This window comes from Acyrthosiphon pisum, chromosome A1, assembly GCF_005508785.2.
Source record: "Acyrthosiphon pisum isolate AL4f chromosome A1, pea_aphid_22Mar2018_4r6ur, whole genome shotgun sequence".
NCBI lineage: Eukaryota > Metazoa > Arthropoda > Insecta > Hemiptera > Aphididae > Acyrthosiphon > Acyrthosiphon pisum.
In genome coordinates, this window is record NC_042494.1 from 158172192 (window position 1) to 158191958 (window position 19767).

Consider the following 19767-nt stretch of genomic DNA (forward strand, 5'->3'; position numbering starts at 1 on the left):
TTTTATTTTTATGATATGGGAATTTAAAATATATTGAAAAATATTATAACAAACAAAATTAATGTTTAGATTGGTCAAATCTACATTAGTTTTGATTTTTGACAAAACCTGCTGCAGCCCCCTTAAGATTGATTCATATTACTCAACATCTATGCAACTGTCCAATACGGGTGATAGGTACCACACTATAAATACTGCATTTATTTGTTGATAGGATAAGAATACATTTAAATTCAAAAGAATTTGTATAACTAACTATTTACCGAGCTATTTACTCTACAAACTTAAAAATATGAAAGTTCATTAGGAATATATTTTTGAATATGGGATATCTAAGACGTAAAATGAATTGGAGAATTCACTAAATTGGTAGGTTTGGTACCTAAATAGTCGAGTAAATAGTTAATCAAGAATTTCCATCACTACATTTTTATCCACTTCTTTAGTTTTAAACTCGTTAAACTTTGTAAAGGATTCTATACATAGGTATAATTTATAATTTTATTACTATTATAGAAATATAAAAACGTTTGTAGATACAATACAATTATTATGGTTGGAGCACTTAATTTGTTAGTAGGTAATCAATTAGTATTAAGTATGGAGAATAATATCATAATTAATTAAAATTTACAAATTAATTTAGAAAAATGTATTAAAATAACAATTAGGAAGGTACAAATTTTTCTAGCACATTTAAACATTGACACTTACACAATACGTGTGAGTTCATGTGTTAACACATTAGGTATAGCTCGAGGTATAGTTACATTTTTTTAAAATTAATTGATACTTAACGAATACCTCGATGAATACCTAGTAAATAATTACCTAAATAACAGGTAACTAGGTATTAGTTTTAAGAGTTATGATAATGAACTTGATACATTCATTAGGTATCATTCCCGGTATCATTAATCTACACATTTGGAGTGCATAAATATGATTTAATAAAAGTTATAATTCATCAATAAACACAATATATATATATAACAAACCCACAAATCTTTTTCATTAGGTAACCAAAATTATGAACATTCAATACAAAGAAATTAATAATGACAATAACATTCTTTTTAATTTATAAAAACCTATGATTTATGTTTTAGTTTTTCATTAATAAATATTACTTTTTTATATTTAGATATTTCTCATTTAAAATATTATAAAACAAGCAATAAAACTGTATAATTTTAGATAGGTAGTATGGGAGATGGTAGTAAATAATTAAATATTGGTTATAAATCAAGGGCACTTGAATGTTATTGTTATAGTTACAAAATATTAACAAAACAATAAAAAAAAACATAATTAACAATATTGTCAAACCTTCAATCAAAGTCTTCTTAGTTCTTAATGTTAAAATAATTTAATATGGTTCAAGACCAGACTTGTTATTAAGAATCCTTTTCCTAGGTATAAATAAGAAAATATTTCAATAAATATACCGATCTTAGTATGTATATATATTTAAATTAATTTCTATAAATAATAGGTAGATACCTAAAAGTAAGGTATAAAGAAAAATATTTAAATTTTAGTCTACATAGGTTAGGTTAACCCAATCTACCTAATCCAAGAAATAAAATGTATACAAATCAATTATTGTTGTAAGCTATTGTCTTAAATAAATAAGGAAATGGTTTGTCCATGATTTGATTTTGAGCTTGACAACATTAAGATAATGTCTAATAGGTACAATAATTATAGTTAATTGTAAATAATTGTATGTATATGATTACACAAGGTAGGTATATATTAATAAATATTGAGATAAGTGTTATAACTTTATCTCATAATCGTCCAGCACCTACATCAATATGACATCACCAATTTAATCATTGTCAAAATTGCATACAATCTGTATGATTTCAATAGTGTAACCAATTTAATATCCTTGACTTATTTTCAAATACTTTTAATTTAAAATATATCCAAATAGTATAGGTTATCAGGTAAAGTTGGGTCAAGGTTACAAATGGACCATGGAAAATGTTAAAAAGGACATCAAAATGTCTATTCCCAATTCAACGTGTATTAAATTGCAGTCAAAAAATTTGCACCAAAATAATACAACGAAAATTGAAAGAAAAAAATAGCAATTCACTTAGAAAGCCAATATTTGTGCGAGACCTTGAAATCGCAACTATCGTAACTAAAAAAAAGTGGACAGCAAGTAGACTTTTAAGAAATTTCACACATCGTGTGGGTACCAACGTACTTGTCGTATGGTACCTACTACATATCCCGGGCAGGACACACACATCGTGGATGTACCGCACACGTAATTAGGTACTATACCAAATTTAACACGAGAGAAATTAAATTTCGAAAACGAGTACCTCTTTTATAGGTAGTACACAACCGTGTGCGTTACAATATTATTATTGTGATATTGCCATCGTATATTACGCGTAAGGAGCTCGAGCGTCAAGGCTACAGCGTCCTCGGCGCCTATGAAAGTAACACACTTTTAATAACCCTGAAAAACAACAAAAAAAATAGTTCACCGAAAACGCGAGGTCAAGGTTGCGGCGGCGGAGGCGATGTGTCGGTCGGAACCGACGGTGGACGGAGGAATAATGTAGGTCCAGCGAAAATGTGATAAAATGTCGCTGGAAACCCTGGGCCGGGAAACGACGAAGCCGCGGAATAACTACCGCGACGCGGCCCGCGAGAAACGCAGACTGTCGCCCCCGCGACCGTCTCGGCGATGGCGTAAAAAAATAGACGTGTTTCTACACACATTTAGTGCTAAATCGCAACGACCCGGTGATAACGCAACACGCACACAATCTACAGGCGTGTGTGTGTGTGTGCGCGCGCGTGTGCAATGTGCATAATAATATATGACATGGTATACATTACTACACATATACACACACACACGAGAGCGCGTGCGCGCACAGATTTCGTCATAGGTATTCGTTTCGAAATACAATAACGAAATTTAATAGGGCCGAAACGAAAATCGCCGCCCAAAATTTTTTTCCAACCCGACCTCTACGGCTCTACCACGTTCATCACGAGGACCGTAGGGCCGTCTTGACTTCGGAGCGTTGGCCGCTGGACCGAACACGACCGTAGAACGGCAATACAATAACAGTAAAAAAAAATAAATAAATAAAAATAAATAGACGTCAACGACCGCCGAGGTGCGGTGCGATCGGTGTGTGTGTGCCTTACCTTTATGGGCAAATAGTCTCTGATCTTTTGAACCAAATTGTATTTTCTGCCTAGTTCGCCGTAGATGTGCACAACGCGCTTGTCTATTTTCGAACACAGACGACATATGAAACCGCAACGGACAGCGTTGTTCACGCTTCCCATTTAGACGTGTCGTCGTCGGCAACAAACGCAACGAAACGGCCACACGCACACGCACGGCACCACACATACACACGCGTGCAAGACGGGAGACAGCAACGGGCAACGGCGGAGTCGGCGAACTGCGCGAGATCGCCGATCGGTCGATCAGCACGGCACTACGGCAGACAGCGGCACACGAAAATGGTGTGAACACGACGACCACGGTGGCGGGTGGGTGCACTACAACAAAAATAATAATAACAAGAGTCTGCACTCAGCGGCGGCGGCAACCACGGACGAATGGAACTTGGAAGCGAAAATCGAAATGATACCTATTTTGTCATTCAAAAAAAACTCCGTTGATAGCGCGGCGGGACGATGGACGGACAACCGGTGGGTGGCGTGCCAACAATGATCGTGTCGGAGGTCGGACCCTCGGACTCGGGCACTCTACTAGAGTTCCGTTGGCCACACTGATCGGCGCCCGACGATTGTGATCTCCGAGGTCTTAACTCTTAACCTCAAATCTGTTCGAACCCGATTAAAAATCTTTGATAGGGCATTATTACTTATTATAGTGCAATAGCAAATAGTGCATTACTCGCTGGCCGCTGCATAGTGCATTTGCGTTAGACACTTTAAATAGGTGCACTCGTCTACTGGACGGCCGTGTTGGTTGTGTCCGTGTATTTTGTATGTTTTTTTCCAAAATACAACCGTAGACCGTAATAGTGTAGTACATATTAGGTTAGGTTTTAACTTTTAGTAAACTAAAAATAATAAACATTATTTTTTTTTTTGTACGATAGAATAATGTTGATAATATACCGATTATGTGTTCTTATTACTTCCTAGAAGTCACATTGTGAGTAACTTTTGAATCGTAAACTCTTGCTTAATCAGTATTTACTTATTTAAATTGTATTTATATTAACCGATTATATTTCCTTGTCTAGGAATGTTCTCGATAGAAAAGGCGACAACGTAGACGTCAACGACGGAAAATTTTCTTTTTACATCAAGGAAGCGCTTAAAGAAGTTTTTGGCCAGGTACAAAATTATGTTTACTAATATGTATTAAGTTGTGTAATTGTTTATTATTGTTGTTTTCTACAATGTTTAATGACCCAAACTGGTAGTCATTCTACATCCACAGTATTTTTGACATTTCTCTGACGCTTAAACATTTTAATTTTTAATTCATTACAACATATTATGTGATCAACAATTTATTATGTTGTACAAATATTTCCAACAAACAAATTCCGAAATGAATAGATTTTTAGAAATTATAACATATGTACCTATATACAATATACAATTAAAACTGTTTCTAATAATTTATGTATATAAATGAAATGTTTAATTAAATATTAAACAGTTTAAATTTAAAAAACTGCTTAGGTACTTGCGTTTATTTATTTAGGTATGTCCACCATATTCTATGATCATAAACTAGATTTTATTTAATGATTCATTTGATCTTTTAATTTACTTTATAGTTTATTTAAATATACTTGTACTAGGTTAGGTTAAGTTAGGCTTCATTATTAAACATTTTAGTATATTGTATATGGACCTAAACTCATAATATACAGTGTATATTATTTCCAACTATTTTATGAATTTGTTATTATATTTTATTTTGTTTTATCTACAAAACCAAACCTTAATGTTTCTTAAAATATTTGGAAAAATTTTAATATTTATACTTTTTTTTTTTAGTTTGGAACAAGTGTCAACTTTGATGTATTAAGGTTTAAAGCTGGAAAAGGCATAATTCGGTGTCCATCTAATTTTTACATTAAATTTCGTGGAGCGCTTACTTTGTTTGGACGTCACAACTCAAATACTGTTGCATTTAACGTGCACCGTGGTTCGTCGTGTTTAATATCATTCATCACAGAAGACAGAACTTATAAACATGTCACAAGTAATTAAAGATGGTAAAGACACAATCATATTTGCCACAAAAGAAGATCATCAGTCACCTAGTAAAGTCACATTATCACCACCAGAACCCTCACCGGGTCTCATATTTCCAGATGGCTCCATCAACTGGAATTGTCCATGTTTAGGAGGAATGGCGACTGGGCCTTGTGGGGTTGAATTTAGAGAATCATTTACATGTTTTCATTATAGTAAAGAAGAACCTAAAGGTATGGAATGTAGGGAAAAGTTCACAGCTATGTGGACTTGCATGGACCAATATCCAGAAGTATATACAGAAGGTTTAAAAGATGATGAGGAATTTTTAAATAAAGAAGAACAAGCTGATGAAACCATCAAAAATAAAGAGACAAATTCGTAAGATTTGTTGTTAAACTGTGCTGTTTTAGAATTTTTTTTTTGTTTTAAATAGATGTTTTAGGTATTAAATTTATATTTTTGTTTTGTTTTTATGTGTACTTAATCATATTAATTATTATCAACATATTCTATTAGTAAAAACAAAGAATTTGTTATTTGGTTTATGACTCATACTTAGGGCCGTTCTTACGATGTACGGTAAAGTGTCGATTTACACTAACCGACTGATAACAGATTTTTTTACCGGCAGAATTCGGCCGGTTAAGTGTCGGTTAACTTTAACCCGACATTGTAAGAACGGCCCTAAATCATTTCATGTTACCGTTCCGAAAAATATGATGTTTGATTAAAGAAATATGAACGCTAGATGATAAATCAAATAATGGTACTAATTATTTAAATGGTTGTCCATTTATTTCTAAATAAATGAAAGTGAACTGCCCTATACTCTGTTCCACTAGAGGACTTGTTGGTTCTGGGCATTCCCAGGTGTTACCCTGCTATTAAATCGGGTTTTCCTATCGATAAATAATATGATACGATAAATAAAACAAAATTACCACGAAGACTGAAAATTTACCATAGGGCATGGGTTTATGTTTAGTGACTGAAAACGTTGTATTCACCTCTGGGTTGCATGCTTTAGATGTTTGTGATAAAGAGTTTTATTCAAATATTCATGAACTCTTGAAAATATTTTTTACTTTGCCTGTATCAACTGCTATACACCTGAATGATGTTTTTCAAGTTTTTATTAAGTATTAAGTCTAGGTATTTTAAATAGGTATGACAGAAGTAAATATTTTATCAATTTTCCTATCTAATATTGAATAATAACTATAAATTAAATAGTAATTATTATGTACTTTGTTTATCATAACCGACTACAGTATTACAATCATTGGTATGCTTCGATTACGCTTAACCTACTGATAACAGATTTTATTACCGGCCGGTTAGGAGTCGGTTAAATTTAACGGGAGATGGTAATACTGGCCCTTATAAACCTCGGTTACGCTTAACCAACTGATTTTACCAGTCGAATTCCGCGTTTTAACGTTAGTTTAACTATTGTAAGACGGAGACAACACATACGGGAGTAGCGTCCTCTTAATGAGTTGGCTTTATTTGCATGTCACCGGTCAATACATTAATCATGCCAGATAAGGTTAATGATGAACTGAGCATCCAAAAAATAGAAAACGGGATTTTGTATTATAGCTATTTTTTTTGTTTATCGTATTAAACACGGGATTGCCATTAGTATGAATTTATAATAAATGCTATTAGGTACTATACAATTTGTGTTAATTCTTATTTCACCTTGATGGCTTGATCCACACTAATCTCAACATGTTAGGGGATTTTAAAAATGTATAATATATTCGTATTTATTGAGTGTACCCATTATTATATATTTCATCCCCCCCCCCCTATCAAAATTCCTAAATACGCCACTGCTTAAAGTAATACTCTATGGTCTGGTGTGAGCTCTGAAATTTAGTTCAATAAAAATAATTAAAATCACGGGCCAAGGACTCAGCATTCAGCGATTGTAGCTTAGTAAAAATAAATCTATGGATTTATGTAAGCGATGACAATCGACACTGACTAACCAATTATACTATGATATGTAGTGTTTGATGATCATTTAGCAAACCTTTATAATATGATTAAATATAAAATAATTTTCTTTAAAGTATTTTTGAACTGTCATTTGTAATTATTTTATAGTTATTAATATAGTTAGATCCTTCAAAACAACCACCATTTAGGTAAGTAGGATGTGTTCAGCGACATTTCGTTGTAAAGGTGACTGACTATCAGACTTTCTTGAGTTTCTGCTTGTCTTAAGCAGTGGTGGATCTAGGGGGTGCGAGTAGTGCAACTATTTACCTCTCCTCACACATTCACAATTCATTGTACCTACATTTTATATGGATATATATATAGTAGTATTATTTTAATATTTCCCTTTTTCTATATATATAAAACAATATATATCGTAGCCCCCCCTCCCAAATGGTATTCACCACTGGTTTTATGAAATATATATAGGTAGTATAAACATCACTATAATAATGTATAGTATAGGTATACCTATGTAGATTGTAGAATGTTCTATGCACCTATATGTACCTTATACCTTAGGCTATATACTGCTATAGGTACCTACATACGGTGTAATAATTGCAAGCGGTCGCTTTCCAGTGGCGTATTTAGTATTTTTGTTTTGAGCGGATGACGTTGGCTTAAAAGAATTTTAGCTAACATATTATACGATGTAAAAATTATAATATAATAATAAACATGTATTTAAAGAGCTATGGGGGCGGATTTGTCCCCAAATACACCCCTGTCGCTTTCAAAATATCCTAAGCTTAAGCATCGTTTGGCGTTTCCTGCACCACCCGGCTTCTTACGCAGGATTTCTACAAATCTTCGCCTCACATACAAACGTGTTGCTCAAAACCAACCGTAACCCCACAAAATGCTAGTGGCCATAGTTTCCGATGCTCCCAAAATTAATAATAATAATAATATCTTCCCAGTTCTACAATTACATACAACAATACAGCACGTTTTGTTTCATATTAAATACTTATGCTAAATGCTAGAGTAAACCAGTCAAATATACAAACATATTAATTTCCTATTCAATAATGATAGTTATATACAACAATTTGTTTACAAAATTAGTAATTACCCAGTACCCACCGATTGTTTACCTAATTAAACTAACATAATCCACAGCATATCGCGGAATTGAAATGTACAAATCAGCTGGATCTTATCATAATTACACACTTTTTATTTAAGATTTTCATTTCTTCGTACAATCTAAAATCTAGATGTAAATTAGTTTTGTCACAAAGAGACTCTTATGTACCTTATGCGCAAATAGGAGGGATAAAAGGGCCAAGCCTCCACCAACAATTTTAACTACACTCCCAAACATTTTCTAATTTTTTTTAAGCTTATTCAATATTATAATAGTTGGGCTTAAGCTTCAGCCTCCCTAAATCAAATGCTATTTGAGCCTATGCTACCTACCCAAGGGTATTTTTGAATGTTATCGAACACATAGGCCCCAGGTTTTAAAAATATCATGGGGGGCTCACTATTTTATGAACACTTTTACTGAAGTTTTACATAAATATTTTCGTTTTATTTAAATTTTTCGTTAAACAATTAACAATTAAAATTTAGTTATTTGTTGTTTTGTATGTTATAAAATTATAATAGTATTAGCATAAAAAATCATAAGGCAAAAATTAAAAAAAATGCCAATTTATTTTGAAAGTTACACATTTTATAAAGAAAATGTATCTTTCCGTACTTTGGAAATGTTGATGAATTGGTTTGCGACAGTTTCTACATTTATTTCTTCATCACGGCGAACATGAAGAATGGAAATATCATTCAACCGTGTTTGACTCATTGTACTCCTGATGTATGTCTTAAGTCTGCGAAGGGCAGAAAATGATCTTTCTGAAGTACATGATGACACTGGTATAACTAACATTATGCATAATATTTTGTTAAACTCTGGTAACATTTGACGAAGTGCATCATCCTTTTTCATTAGCTTCAAGACTTTCTTAATTTATTTGTTATGACTTATGACTTATTTTATAATATAAGAACCGTGAGGCCGTGGGGGGCTGAGCTCCACTATACCAAGCTCATGGGGGGGCTGTAGCCCCTGAGTCCCCCTGCACACGGTGCCCATGATCGAACATGATATTTTTTCCGACAATTTTACGTACCTACCTACATAAAAATAAAAAAATACGAAATATGTACAAATATGCTAGACATTCCAAATTCTAATTTCATTTATAACTTAATTCATAACTTATTTATTTCGCCATTTCATTATAGGTACAATAGTTTATAAATTACCTATAGTTACCTAGAATAATCTACGACCACTACAAAAAACATGCAAATATAATAGAAGTCCTGAACCCTGCTCATAACGTCATAAAGATTGCAAAAATTGTACATTAATTATATATTGATACAAACATAGTTCAGTTATTCGCAGGATTATATTATATATTTATTATAATATGGTACTAATGTACATACCTAATTTTTGTTTTTTGCAGTATCATAATGGAAAATCCTAAAACAGTGTCATGTCCATGGGACCTAAATACCTACTTTGGGCGATGGCTGTATTATTCTTGGATTACTAATCCAAAATTGAATTTCATCAGCTCTAGTACCATTGAAAATGCCAAATTATTACACTTTTCTTATTTGTATGTACCTATTGTACCTACAATTATTTTTTTTATTTTTAAATTATTACATTAGATATTATAAGTAAAATTATGTATGGAACGCTTAAAATTATATAAAGACATTAGTCCCCTCTGGAATTTTTTCTCACTTTAAGCCCTGGGAGGGGGTGATTATGTTGCCCCGGGGCGCAAAATGTTCAAATAATGAACATGCGTACTTACCTATTTACCTATAGTAAATAGTAGATTAAAGATTTAGTAGTAATAGTAGTATATACTTACCATCTATCCTGCATATGAGTAATTTATTATGACTACCTATTTGACATTAGGTATACCTATGCTTCAGAGCTCGTGTAGCTCATGATATTTGTTTCATTAGTCAACTCATATTATATAATCCTCCTAATCATATAATCCTATAATTTCATGTATATTTTATGATATTGACCTTTGTTTTATACTTATATGTGAATGATCAATACTGAATAGAAATGGATCAATTTCAAATGATGATATCACAGAAACAAAACTGTTATATGCACATCAAATCTACGAAAGTGTGATTCATCCCGACACTAATGAAGTTCAAAACCGTTTTGGACGATTGTCATTTATACCAATTGGAAAATCATTAATAGTTGGTGTTCTACTATCTCAATTGACGTAAGTTATATAAAGGTACCCACTACCTATACCTTATAAAAAAACTACAATTTTTGAATTATCAAATTATTTTATAAAGTAACATCATATTAATATTCGTTTATCAAGGAACAATTACAAAATATTACGTGGTTACTGGTTTTATATTATAAAGTCTTATTTATATTTTATAGTCACTACTCACTATATAATTTTAAAATTCTTAATTTTTTTAATTCATTTAGATTGTATTATATTTATAAAATGAATATTAAATTAGGTAAACTATCGTGTTTACTCCTTTTTCCATAAAGCTAACACTGTAGAGTGTAGACAAATTTGGTAATCACCTACCGTGTAAATAATTTTAATAATTGCATTTAAAAGTCACCATATCCATAAAAAAAACTTAAATTGCGCTGTTTTCATATAGCGATGTACTCTTGGATGTACTTTACTCAAATAGCTAATATTTATTTTAATCTATTATTTAATCTTATAAATGAATGAATGAATTAATATATCTATATTAATACACTAATTAATTAATCTATTATATTTTTATATTATATCAAAACTTAAAAATAAATATAATTATCAATTATAATAAACAATATAGGTATAATACAGGGCCATATATTAGCGCATAGGCACTATAGGCACTATATAGGCACTGTACCTAGGGCCTACGAAATGTGTGACTACGATTTTTTGTGATATTTTATGTTTTTTTTATAATTGTTACAATAAGTTAATATACAACCTGTACAAGTTAGCACTACAAGTAAAATATTGTGTAGATATATAAGAATTTACAGGCAAAATGGCTGTTCTGAATAATGATATCGTAGATATATTGAACCAATTTCAGCAGGCTGCAATCTTGACCCAACTGCTCACATCGAGTATACGTGTGTTGTAAAGCTTTAAAAACTCTTGGTCTTGTCATGCGATTAATAAAGGACTTTCGGCTTGAATCGTCATTAAAAACGCTTTTATGTGCACTTGTGCATCCCCTTTTAAAATGTGGGACCGTACTACCGTAGTATGGAACCCTCATACTGCAGATAATGCAAGACAAATTGAGCGTGTTCAGTGCCGGTTCCTACGCTATGCTAGTCTCATACTAAAGATACCTTGTGCACCTCATAACTATTATACACCGATTGCCATTCACCTAGGTATGGCCTCTTTGGCCGAACGTCGCCTTGTCGCAGGTTAGCGGGTCTTTTAAACAATAATATAGATTCTCTAGTCCTTCTCTCTCAAATCTCCTTTAAAGTTCCATCCCGTCCATCCCACTCAAAAGCCCTCTTCTATGTCCCACACGCCACAACCAAGTATATGGCTAATGAGTAGGGTTAGGATATTTATGCACTAAAAAATTTATGAATATGTATGCACTTATGTACTAAAAATCATCTATATATGCATGAAAAATTTGAAAAATATGCATTAGAAAAATAAAGAAATTTTTGGACGAAAAATGCAATAAACATTTATTATTATAGACAAATTGAAAATTTTTGTGTTTGATATTAATTGTTGTTTATCATTTATTTATTTTTGTTTACTTAATCGAATATGTTTAGCAGTGTTCATATGATGTTCAACAGTAAACCGACGTTCACTACCGACCTTAACTTCGCATAATTTGCAATAAAGGATTGAACCATCGGTAGTTAAAACGTACAGCTCTCCAAATTCTTTTACAAAACCTCTTAGTCGGTTAGAACAAGAGCTTTTAACTTTAGGCATAACTGAGTGATTTAATAAATCAAATACATTCACGACAAAATACGAAACGTGCAACATACTGTACTTTACATCAGTTGTAGACAAGACGGAAACTAACTATAAATTATTAAACGTTCTGTTAAAATATCTGATAAAATTGTAATGGCTCGCAGTTTTAAGATAAGTTTTGACTGTGACAATCGACGAGGCTTATCGAAAATTCTATTTAAGTAGGTGCCTACCTTTACTCCGTATAGGTATAACCATATTGAATTCTCAACAATAAATTAAGTGATAATACGCGAAATACAGATATGTAAAATATATATAATTACGGTGTTATTCAGCATTATACATCGAAAACCGTCAAATATGCGCTTAAAAACAGAAAAAAAACAAATTATGCACTTGGTGGTAAAATATGCAATTATATGCAAAATAAAATCTTGATATTTTGAATATAGATATCATGAAACATATTTCTGTATAAGAATGGATACTATTGGACAACCTAAAAAAAATATGCAAAATCATAAACATCCTAACCCTACTAATGAGCCTTCAAGACGCCTTATAATGTCGTTTGCCAATGCAGACCCTGTCTTCGACGATTTACTAAATTATTAATGTATTATTATTTACAATAGTTCTATAGATTTAATTTTTTGTTCTCTATTATTTTGTAACGAATCCTGTTATCACAAACATGTAATGTTAATGTCAAAAAGGGCGTAGTCCGTATAACTAATAAAATAAAATATTTAATAGGTTGCTACAATAATTACCTATGTTTTATATTAACCTGTATTTTTTTTTCAATTGATTATTTATAAATATTTTTTAAATGATTTGAAGAGGGGTATTAATTATTAGGATAGCCCACACCCACATGGCTCAATAATGTTTAACAAGTGATGGGGGCGCTCTTTTTTAAAATGTAAGCAGAGTCCCCTACTTTAATTTTACCAAGTCGAGCACTGGTCTATACTCTATAGTCTATACAATAAATACATATTTTGAATTTATATATTATTTATTATTGAGCTTATACTTAAGTTGTAACATATACGATATACGGCATAGTATATTGTATATACTATATGGCATCACATTAATAAATTAGGTATAATAGTTCAAATAGTATACTTATTATTTATACCTACATTACTACATTATATTTATTAAAATATTTTAGAAAGAATTATTCCAGTTATGTTTGGCATGGTCTCAATCAATCATACGATTCATTAGTAAATTTTACTAACCGTAACGGTGATACCAAATTCATTCCAACTAATCAATTTAGATTCGGAATATCCATTTTGGCTGCCACAGCTACATCGACTTTGGCTGCATTTCATATTGAAAGATTTCTCCTTAGCAAGATATGTCATCCAATACTTTATGTAAGTCTATTAATTCAATAACATTATGTAGTATGTACTATTGTACCCGTTAAGCCTTTTCTATGACTATTATTTTCATTCTTCTCCAGATATATATATACATATTATATAATATTTTTAGCGATCGCACTGTATGTTAATAATATTATAAATATTTGAATTCACTACAGATGTAATAATAATAGTTAATACTAAATGCTTGATTGTAGATTCATTAATTCATAATTAAAATTATATCTAATTTATATTTGTTTTTGTTAAATTATTAATAGCGGTTCGTTCCATTGATAACATTTGCGGGTGCCAGTTTTATTAATGTCCCAATAATAAGACACAATGAAATCATAGATGGTGTAAGAATATATGACTGTAATAAAGAAAAAGTTGGATATTCAAGAGTTAGTATTTACTATTTTATGTTAAGATTTAAACATTTATTAAACACGCACTTATAATTATTTTAACAATATTGCTATTTGTTTACAGTTTGCTGGATTAAAAGGCATAGGAGAAACCATAGTTACTAGAATTATAATGCTCGCTCCGGGAGTAGGTATGTAAAAACTAAAAAGTCTTTAATATTAAATAATGTACCTAAGTAATTCAATTAATACATTTTGCATAACTTAAATTATTTTAATGCAGCATACAAAACTTAAAATACTTACCTTATAATAAATAAACATATTTTTTTTAAATTTGTTTTACGATTAATTTTATGATACAACCAATCAGATGTGGAAATAACAAGAAGCAAATTTAAAAACTACCTGTTAGAATAATTTTAGATTCTGAGTGGAACGATGAATGTACCTATTGATTTTACAATGATGTGTTGTTTTTTTTTTTTTTTGTTGTCTGTCATCACGGTCTAGGGCAGTAAAACTGCTTCGATTTTCTTCAACAGTATCTTGGTTGATGGGAAAAGTGAATCTAGTTGATGCATTCGGGAGGTCAAAATTTAAAATTCCCCAATAGTTTTCAAGAGCACCGGGCAAAACAACATAAAAATAAGGAAAAACGGGCATTTTTACGCAAAAACAGTTTTCGACAAAATCGGTATAGGTTTTTGGTGTAACTATAAAACAAATAGACGTATATATGTTTCGGGCAAAGTAGAAAATTGGGCATTGTGCACAGTGCCCGGACACTGTGCACAATGCCCGTTTTCGAGGGCAAAGTTGGAATAAGTTAACATTGTCCGGGCATTGTATACAGTGCCCATTTAGATTTGGGCACTATACAATATTGAATATATTAAAAATAAATAAAACATTTTTTAATAATCATATAAGAACTTGAAATAGACGCTTCAGATATTAGTTGCCTTTTAATATTTTTTAAATCTATTATCAAGTATGGAACCTCTTAACAGAAAAATTCATATTTTTATCCAAAGGTGGTTTGACATGATGAATTACAACAAGATGAATTATATTATTTACGTGAGATACCATTATATTACTTTATTTGTACACACATACACAACTATTATAATTTGAGTTACAAAGTTGACCAATTTTTTTTTGCATTTACACCGATTTGTATTACAATATAATAATACATTAGTAATGGCAGACTACGTCGTGACAATATAATCATTCGATTTCGAATAGGTAGGGGTTTTATGATTAGATAATTAAATATTATCTAGATAACCTATACTGTTTGCAATTATGTGATGTAACTATTTCAACGACAAAGTGATCACATACTTTGTCGTTGAAATTACGGATCAGTTCGTATTATCGGCAGCCGTCATCGCGTATAGTGCGTACGCCATACAACAAGATAATCTAGTAAGTCGTGGTATCAAACGAATAAAATGTGTAAGAATGGTTTTTTAGTGTTATTGTTAAGCATAATTGCATAAAATATCATTCGACATAAATGTGTGCACTGTGCAGTAATCAATTCACTTTGCCCACATGAATCCGGGCGGGATACACTTTGCCCGGGCAATCTCGTACAATGCCCGGCCAACGGTCATTCTTACATTGCCCAAAATGTTCGAGCATTGTACACAGTGCCCGGACATTGTATAACAATGCCCAGGTTTCCTACTTTGCCCGTAACATATACATAACATTTTCACTGGTTATTTATACTCGCATTTTCTATACACGATAAAATTTTTAAAATATTTTTATTTGTTTTGAACTGTTTAGGAACATTTTCAGTTTCCAATTTTATTAGTATTTTTTTTCTATGGATGTCAATAAAACTTTGTTTGTTGAGTAAAAATACTTAAAAACTTAATACAAGGCTCCTACTATATTTTTACACTCACATTTGAAAAGGCTGCATACTAGTTGCGTCCCAAAGATAACTACGAAAAAAGGTCTAATCCGATTTGCGGCCTGAGTTCATTTTGGATACAGACGAGTTGCGGCCCGGGATTTTTTAATTCAAGATAATTTCATCTTGACTGATAAAATATAATCACAGTATCCATATTTCATTTCCATAAAAATGTAAAAAATAATGTTGATCGATATTGATATACTAAAAAGATTAGTACAACATAATATAATTAACTTAAATACTCGCAGAACAAATATAATTGAAAAAGAAATATTTATCAGGAATATTTAAAAGAAGACCAAATTGACAAACTTGAATTTAAACAAATACTATCCTGCAAGTTTTTACCAGTGCCATAATACCAATGAAGTTTACTCAATTATCCTAACATTGTTAACTTTAAAATATCATATACGTTTTTACCAGTGCAAAATTTTTAAATAAAAGCAAAACATCATTTTTAACCTACCTGCAGTATCTACTGATGCTGCAGACAGTCTTAAGTCTAAATACAAATGTGAAAGAAAATGAGGCTTTTTTTATTTTAATTTACATATTTCAATTAATTTGATCTTAAATTTCGGGCCGCAATTCGTGTGTAACCCAAAAAAACTCTGGCCGCAATTCGTATACACCCCAAAATAACTCAGGCCGCAATTCGGAAGAAATTTTTCCTCGGGACGCAATTAGTAGCCACCCTTTGAAAAATATTAAAAATCCTTAATCACAGTTTTTTTTTTATAAGCATAAAAATTTCAAAAATTTATGAAATATGGAAAAATCACAAAAATTAGCAATTTATTTTGAGTTAAGATTTCATAAAAATTGTTCTTTTTAAATCTAAGATTTTTAATTGTAATAGAAGATTCCTTATAAGATTATCTACCTTTATCAAAAAAAAATGTCTATAGGAAAGTCAAATTAAATTTTTGTAAGCGTTTGAAATTCAGATTTTTACAATATTAGATATTCAAAACATTCAGTAAAATTTTCAAGTATTTACAGTCATTTGTATTTTAAATACAACAAAATAAGGAAATCATTACATGAGAAAGCGAGCGAATTTCAAATGTTGTAAAAATATGGATTTCAAACGCTCATAAATTATTTAGAATTTTTGGTATTTGCTTTGGTAAAATCAACTTTTGACCAGAAAATTGAAATCTACATAATATTTATGATAGGAAAACAATATAATAATATTTCTAAAACGTGTATGCTACCACATAACAGCTGTTAAATGTTAGTTGCGCCATTATACCCCAGATTACTCTATTGATATTTATAGAATAAAAAACTAAAAAAATTGGAAACTGAAAATGTTCCTAAACAGCTCAAAATAAATCAAAATATTTTAAAAAAGGCTTGGTGTATAGATAATGCTAATATAAACATTCAGTAAAAATTTCATGTACCTATGGTCATTTGTTTAAAAGTTGCACCAAAAACCAAAAGAGATTTTCTAGAAAACAGATTTTGCGTAAAAATTCCGTTTTTCCTTAAATTTTCTTTTGGTTATCACGGCGATTTTGAAAACTACTGGGAAATTTTTATTTTTGACCCCCCAAAGTAAGTACCAACTAGATTCACTTTCCTATTAGAAAAAGATCAGTGTTTGGCGAGTTCCTTATAAAAAGGAATTCGTTCCGGTCCTCGTTCTTTTTTTAAAAAAAAGGAATTCGTTCTGTTCCTTGTTCCATAAGTAAAAAAAGAATTAATTCGTTCTTTTAGAAAATGAACGAGTTCCTTTTTTAGTTCGAAATAAAATAAAAATTCTTATTTAATCATCAAAGTTTTTTTTTTCGTATTATGCATACCTACTTCTTTAATTTTTATTTATAATATATAACTACAAGTAGGTACATATTTTATATGTTTATGCAATATATTATTATATATTTTGAGATTTTCTTCAAAATTAAATTTTTGGCTAACGTATGTCCATTTGCTTAACGTCGATACTCGATAACAATCACTAATTAGGAATATACATAATACACATTAAAAAAATATATCTTGATTTCGATTTTTACATACTTATCTGTGTAAATTATTGGAACTAGAAAGGAACGAACAATTTTGTTATTTTTCCTCAAAAAAAAGAACTAGTTCATTTTCTCGTTCTTTTTTTATAAAAAGGAATTCGTTCCAGGAATCCGTTCCTTTTGGAACTCGTTCCTTCCAAACACTGGAAAAGATACTGTTGAAGAAAATCTAAGCATTTTCACTGTAATAAAAGGTGATGACAGACACAAAAAAATAAAAAAATAAACACACATTATTGTAAAATAAATGCATTCATCGTTCCGCTCAGAATCTAAAATGAATCCTAACACATACCAATAAAGATACAAATTATGCAACATTATAATTTATAAACTATATTAAGATTGTTTTAGATAGGTGCCCCAAAAAAATGCAATAAAAATGGACAAAAATCGAGTATAAGTATACCTACTGCAAAAATATAGAATACCTACCTTCAATACCTACCTATAAATCGCACCATTCATTCATCATTGTTTTGTGAAGTTCCATTCCTATTTCCGTATTACATAAGAAAGCCGTTACGTTTCACCCCGTTAATAACGTTTTTCCCGTTTTCGAAGTTTTTTTCTTGTTTTTCAGTTTACCCGATTATTTTTAAAACTGGAAATATTTTACTTTTGATCGATCCACTCAGAATCTAAAATATATTAAAATATAGGAAGCGGGAATAACTAAAAGAGTTCTTAAGTCGTTGACAAAGATAATTAATATCATTTATAATTAGGTACTAATTATAGGTACACCCATACACCACGTCACCGTGTTCACTGTATAATGTTTGAAATCTCAAATTCATAAAATATGATTCTCTTCGGCAGAATTTAAGATATACCTATGTCCTATACCTTAAATATCCTAATTCCTAATACCTACCTTTATAACTTAATATTAGGTACATTAATTAAGCCATAAATACATTATAGTGTTGGGTAAGTTACTTTTAAAAAGTAATTAAGAGGACGGTAGTGAAATTACTTTACTTTTCAAATAGAAAAGTAACTCATTACTTTCTCGTTACAAAAAAAAATTAATATTTTTTTTTCAAATTTCTTGGCAATTATCATTCTGCAGGCAATAATGTAACTTTTTATAAAAATACATTACCTATGCTAAAAAGGTATAATTTTAAAAATATGTACAAACACCCAACACTGATTATAACCTTACCTAACCTTGAGTACTGAATATAGCCATAAACCATAGGTAGCTTTACATTTAAATCGTGTTTTATAGGCACATGTCGTGGTACTCACATACCTACATAATAAGAATAAATTGATGTTAAAGTAACAATACGTCACTACGCTATTGATATATGATGTGTTGTATTAAAATATAAACTTAAAATTAAAATACGTAAGAACTTTCCAAGGAGGCACCTGCCATCTCTGTAAAAATATGAAAATACAATAATTATTGTTACTATTTTTAGTTTTAATTCAATATTTGGAAGACGTGTTGGATAACAAAAGCTGCTGGTTTAGAAAAAATAAATGGGCACATTTTGCTTTTAATTCAATTGGATTTGGAATTATGTAAGTACAACATATTATATAAATTAATATACATTATTAATTGTCAGAGTTATATTTTTAACAAAATATGCTAAATACCTACTGACATTATAAAAGTGACATATGGTTACAAATGTATATACTATAGTATGTATGCTTAGGATTATTGATGTGTGTATGTGTTGGTGTGGGGAGGGTGGGTATAACTTAAAAACTAATGGATTTTTACAAACGTTCTTA

The 19767-nt window shown here is 30.7% G+C and overlaps 3 protein-coding genes across 3 annotated transcripts in view; 2 read left to right on the plus strand and 1 right to left on the minus strand.

The window, feature by feature from the left end:
* Positions 1-3602, minus strand: part of LOC100572992 — a 6682-nt gene extending 3080 nt beyond the window's left edge. The window contains exon 1 of the mRNA XM_003245929.4: positions 3187-3602. Coding sequence (XP_003245977.1) covers positions 3187-3330 — 144 coding nt within the window. The 5' untranslated portion in view covers positions 3331-3602. The remainder of the gene's footprint in view (positions 1-3186) is intronic.
* Positions 3603-3860: 258 nt separating this feature from the next.
* Positions 3861-5835, plus strand: LOC100165927 (mitochondrial intermembrane space import and assembly protein 40-B). Its single transcript, XM_029488676.1, has 4 exons — positions 3861-4002; positions 4119-4174; positions 4266-4359; positions 5035-5835. The coding sequence occupies exon 4, from the start codon at positions 5234-5236 to the stop codon at positions 5618-5620; it is 387 nt and encodes a 128-aa protein (XP_029344536.1). The 5' UTR covers positions 3861-4002; positions 4119-4174; positions 4266-4359; positions 5035-5233; the 3' UTR covers positions 5621-5835.
* A 2110-nt stretch (positions 5836-7945) lies between these two features.
* Positions 7946-19767, plus strand: part of LOC103309997 (sideroflexin-2-like) — a 13308-nt gene continuing 1486 nt past the window's right edge. Inside the window, exons 1-6 of the mRNA XM_029486402.1 lie at positions 7946-8097; positions 10365-10538; positions 13450-13660; positions 13933-14058; positions 14147-14213; positions 19446-19548. Of these exons, the coding sequence (XP_029342262.1) occupies positions 7946-8097; positions 10365-10538; positions 13450-13660; positions 13933-14058; positions 14147-14213; positions 19446-19548 (833 nt within the window). The remainder of the gene's footprint in view (positions 8098-10364; positions 10539-13449; positions 13661-13932; positions 14059-14146; positions 14214-19445; positions 19549-19767) is intronic.

Coding starts and splice junctions, on each gene's coding strand:
- LOC100165927 (XM_029488676.1), top strand. CDS start 5,234: ATGTCACAAGTAATTAAAGATGGTAAAGACACAATCATATTTGCCACA.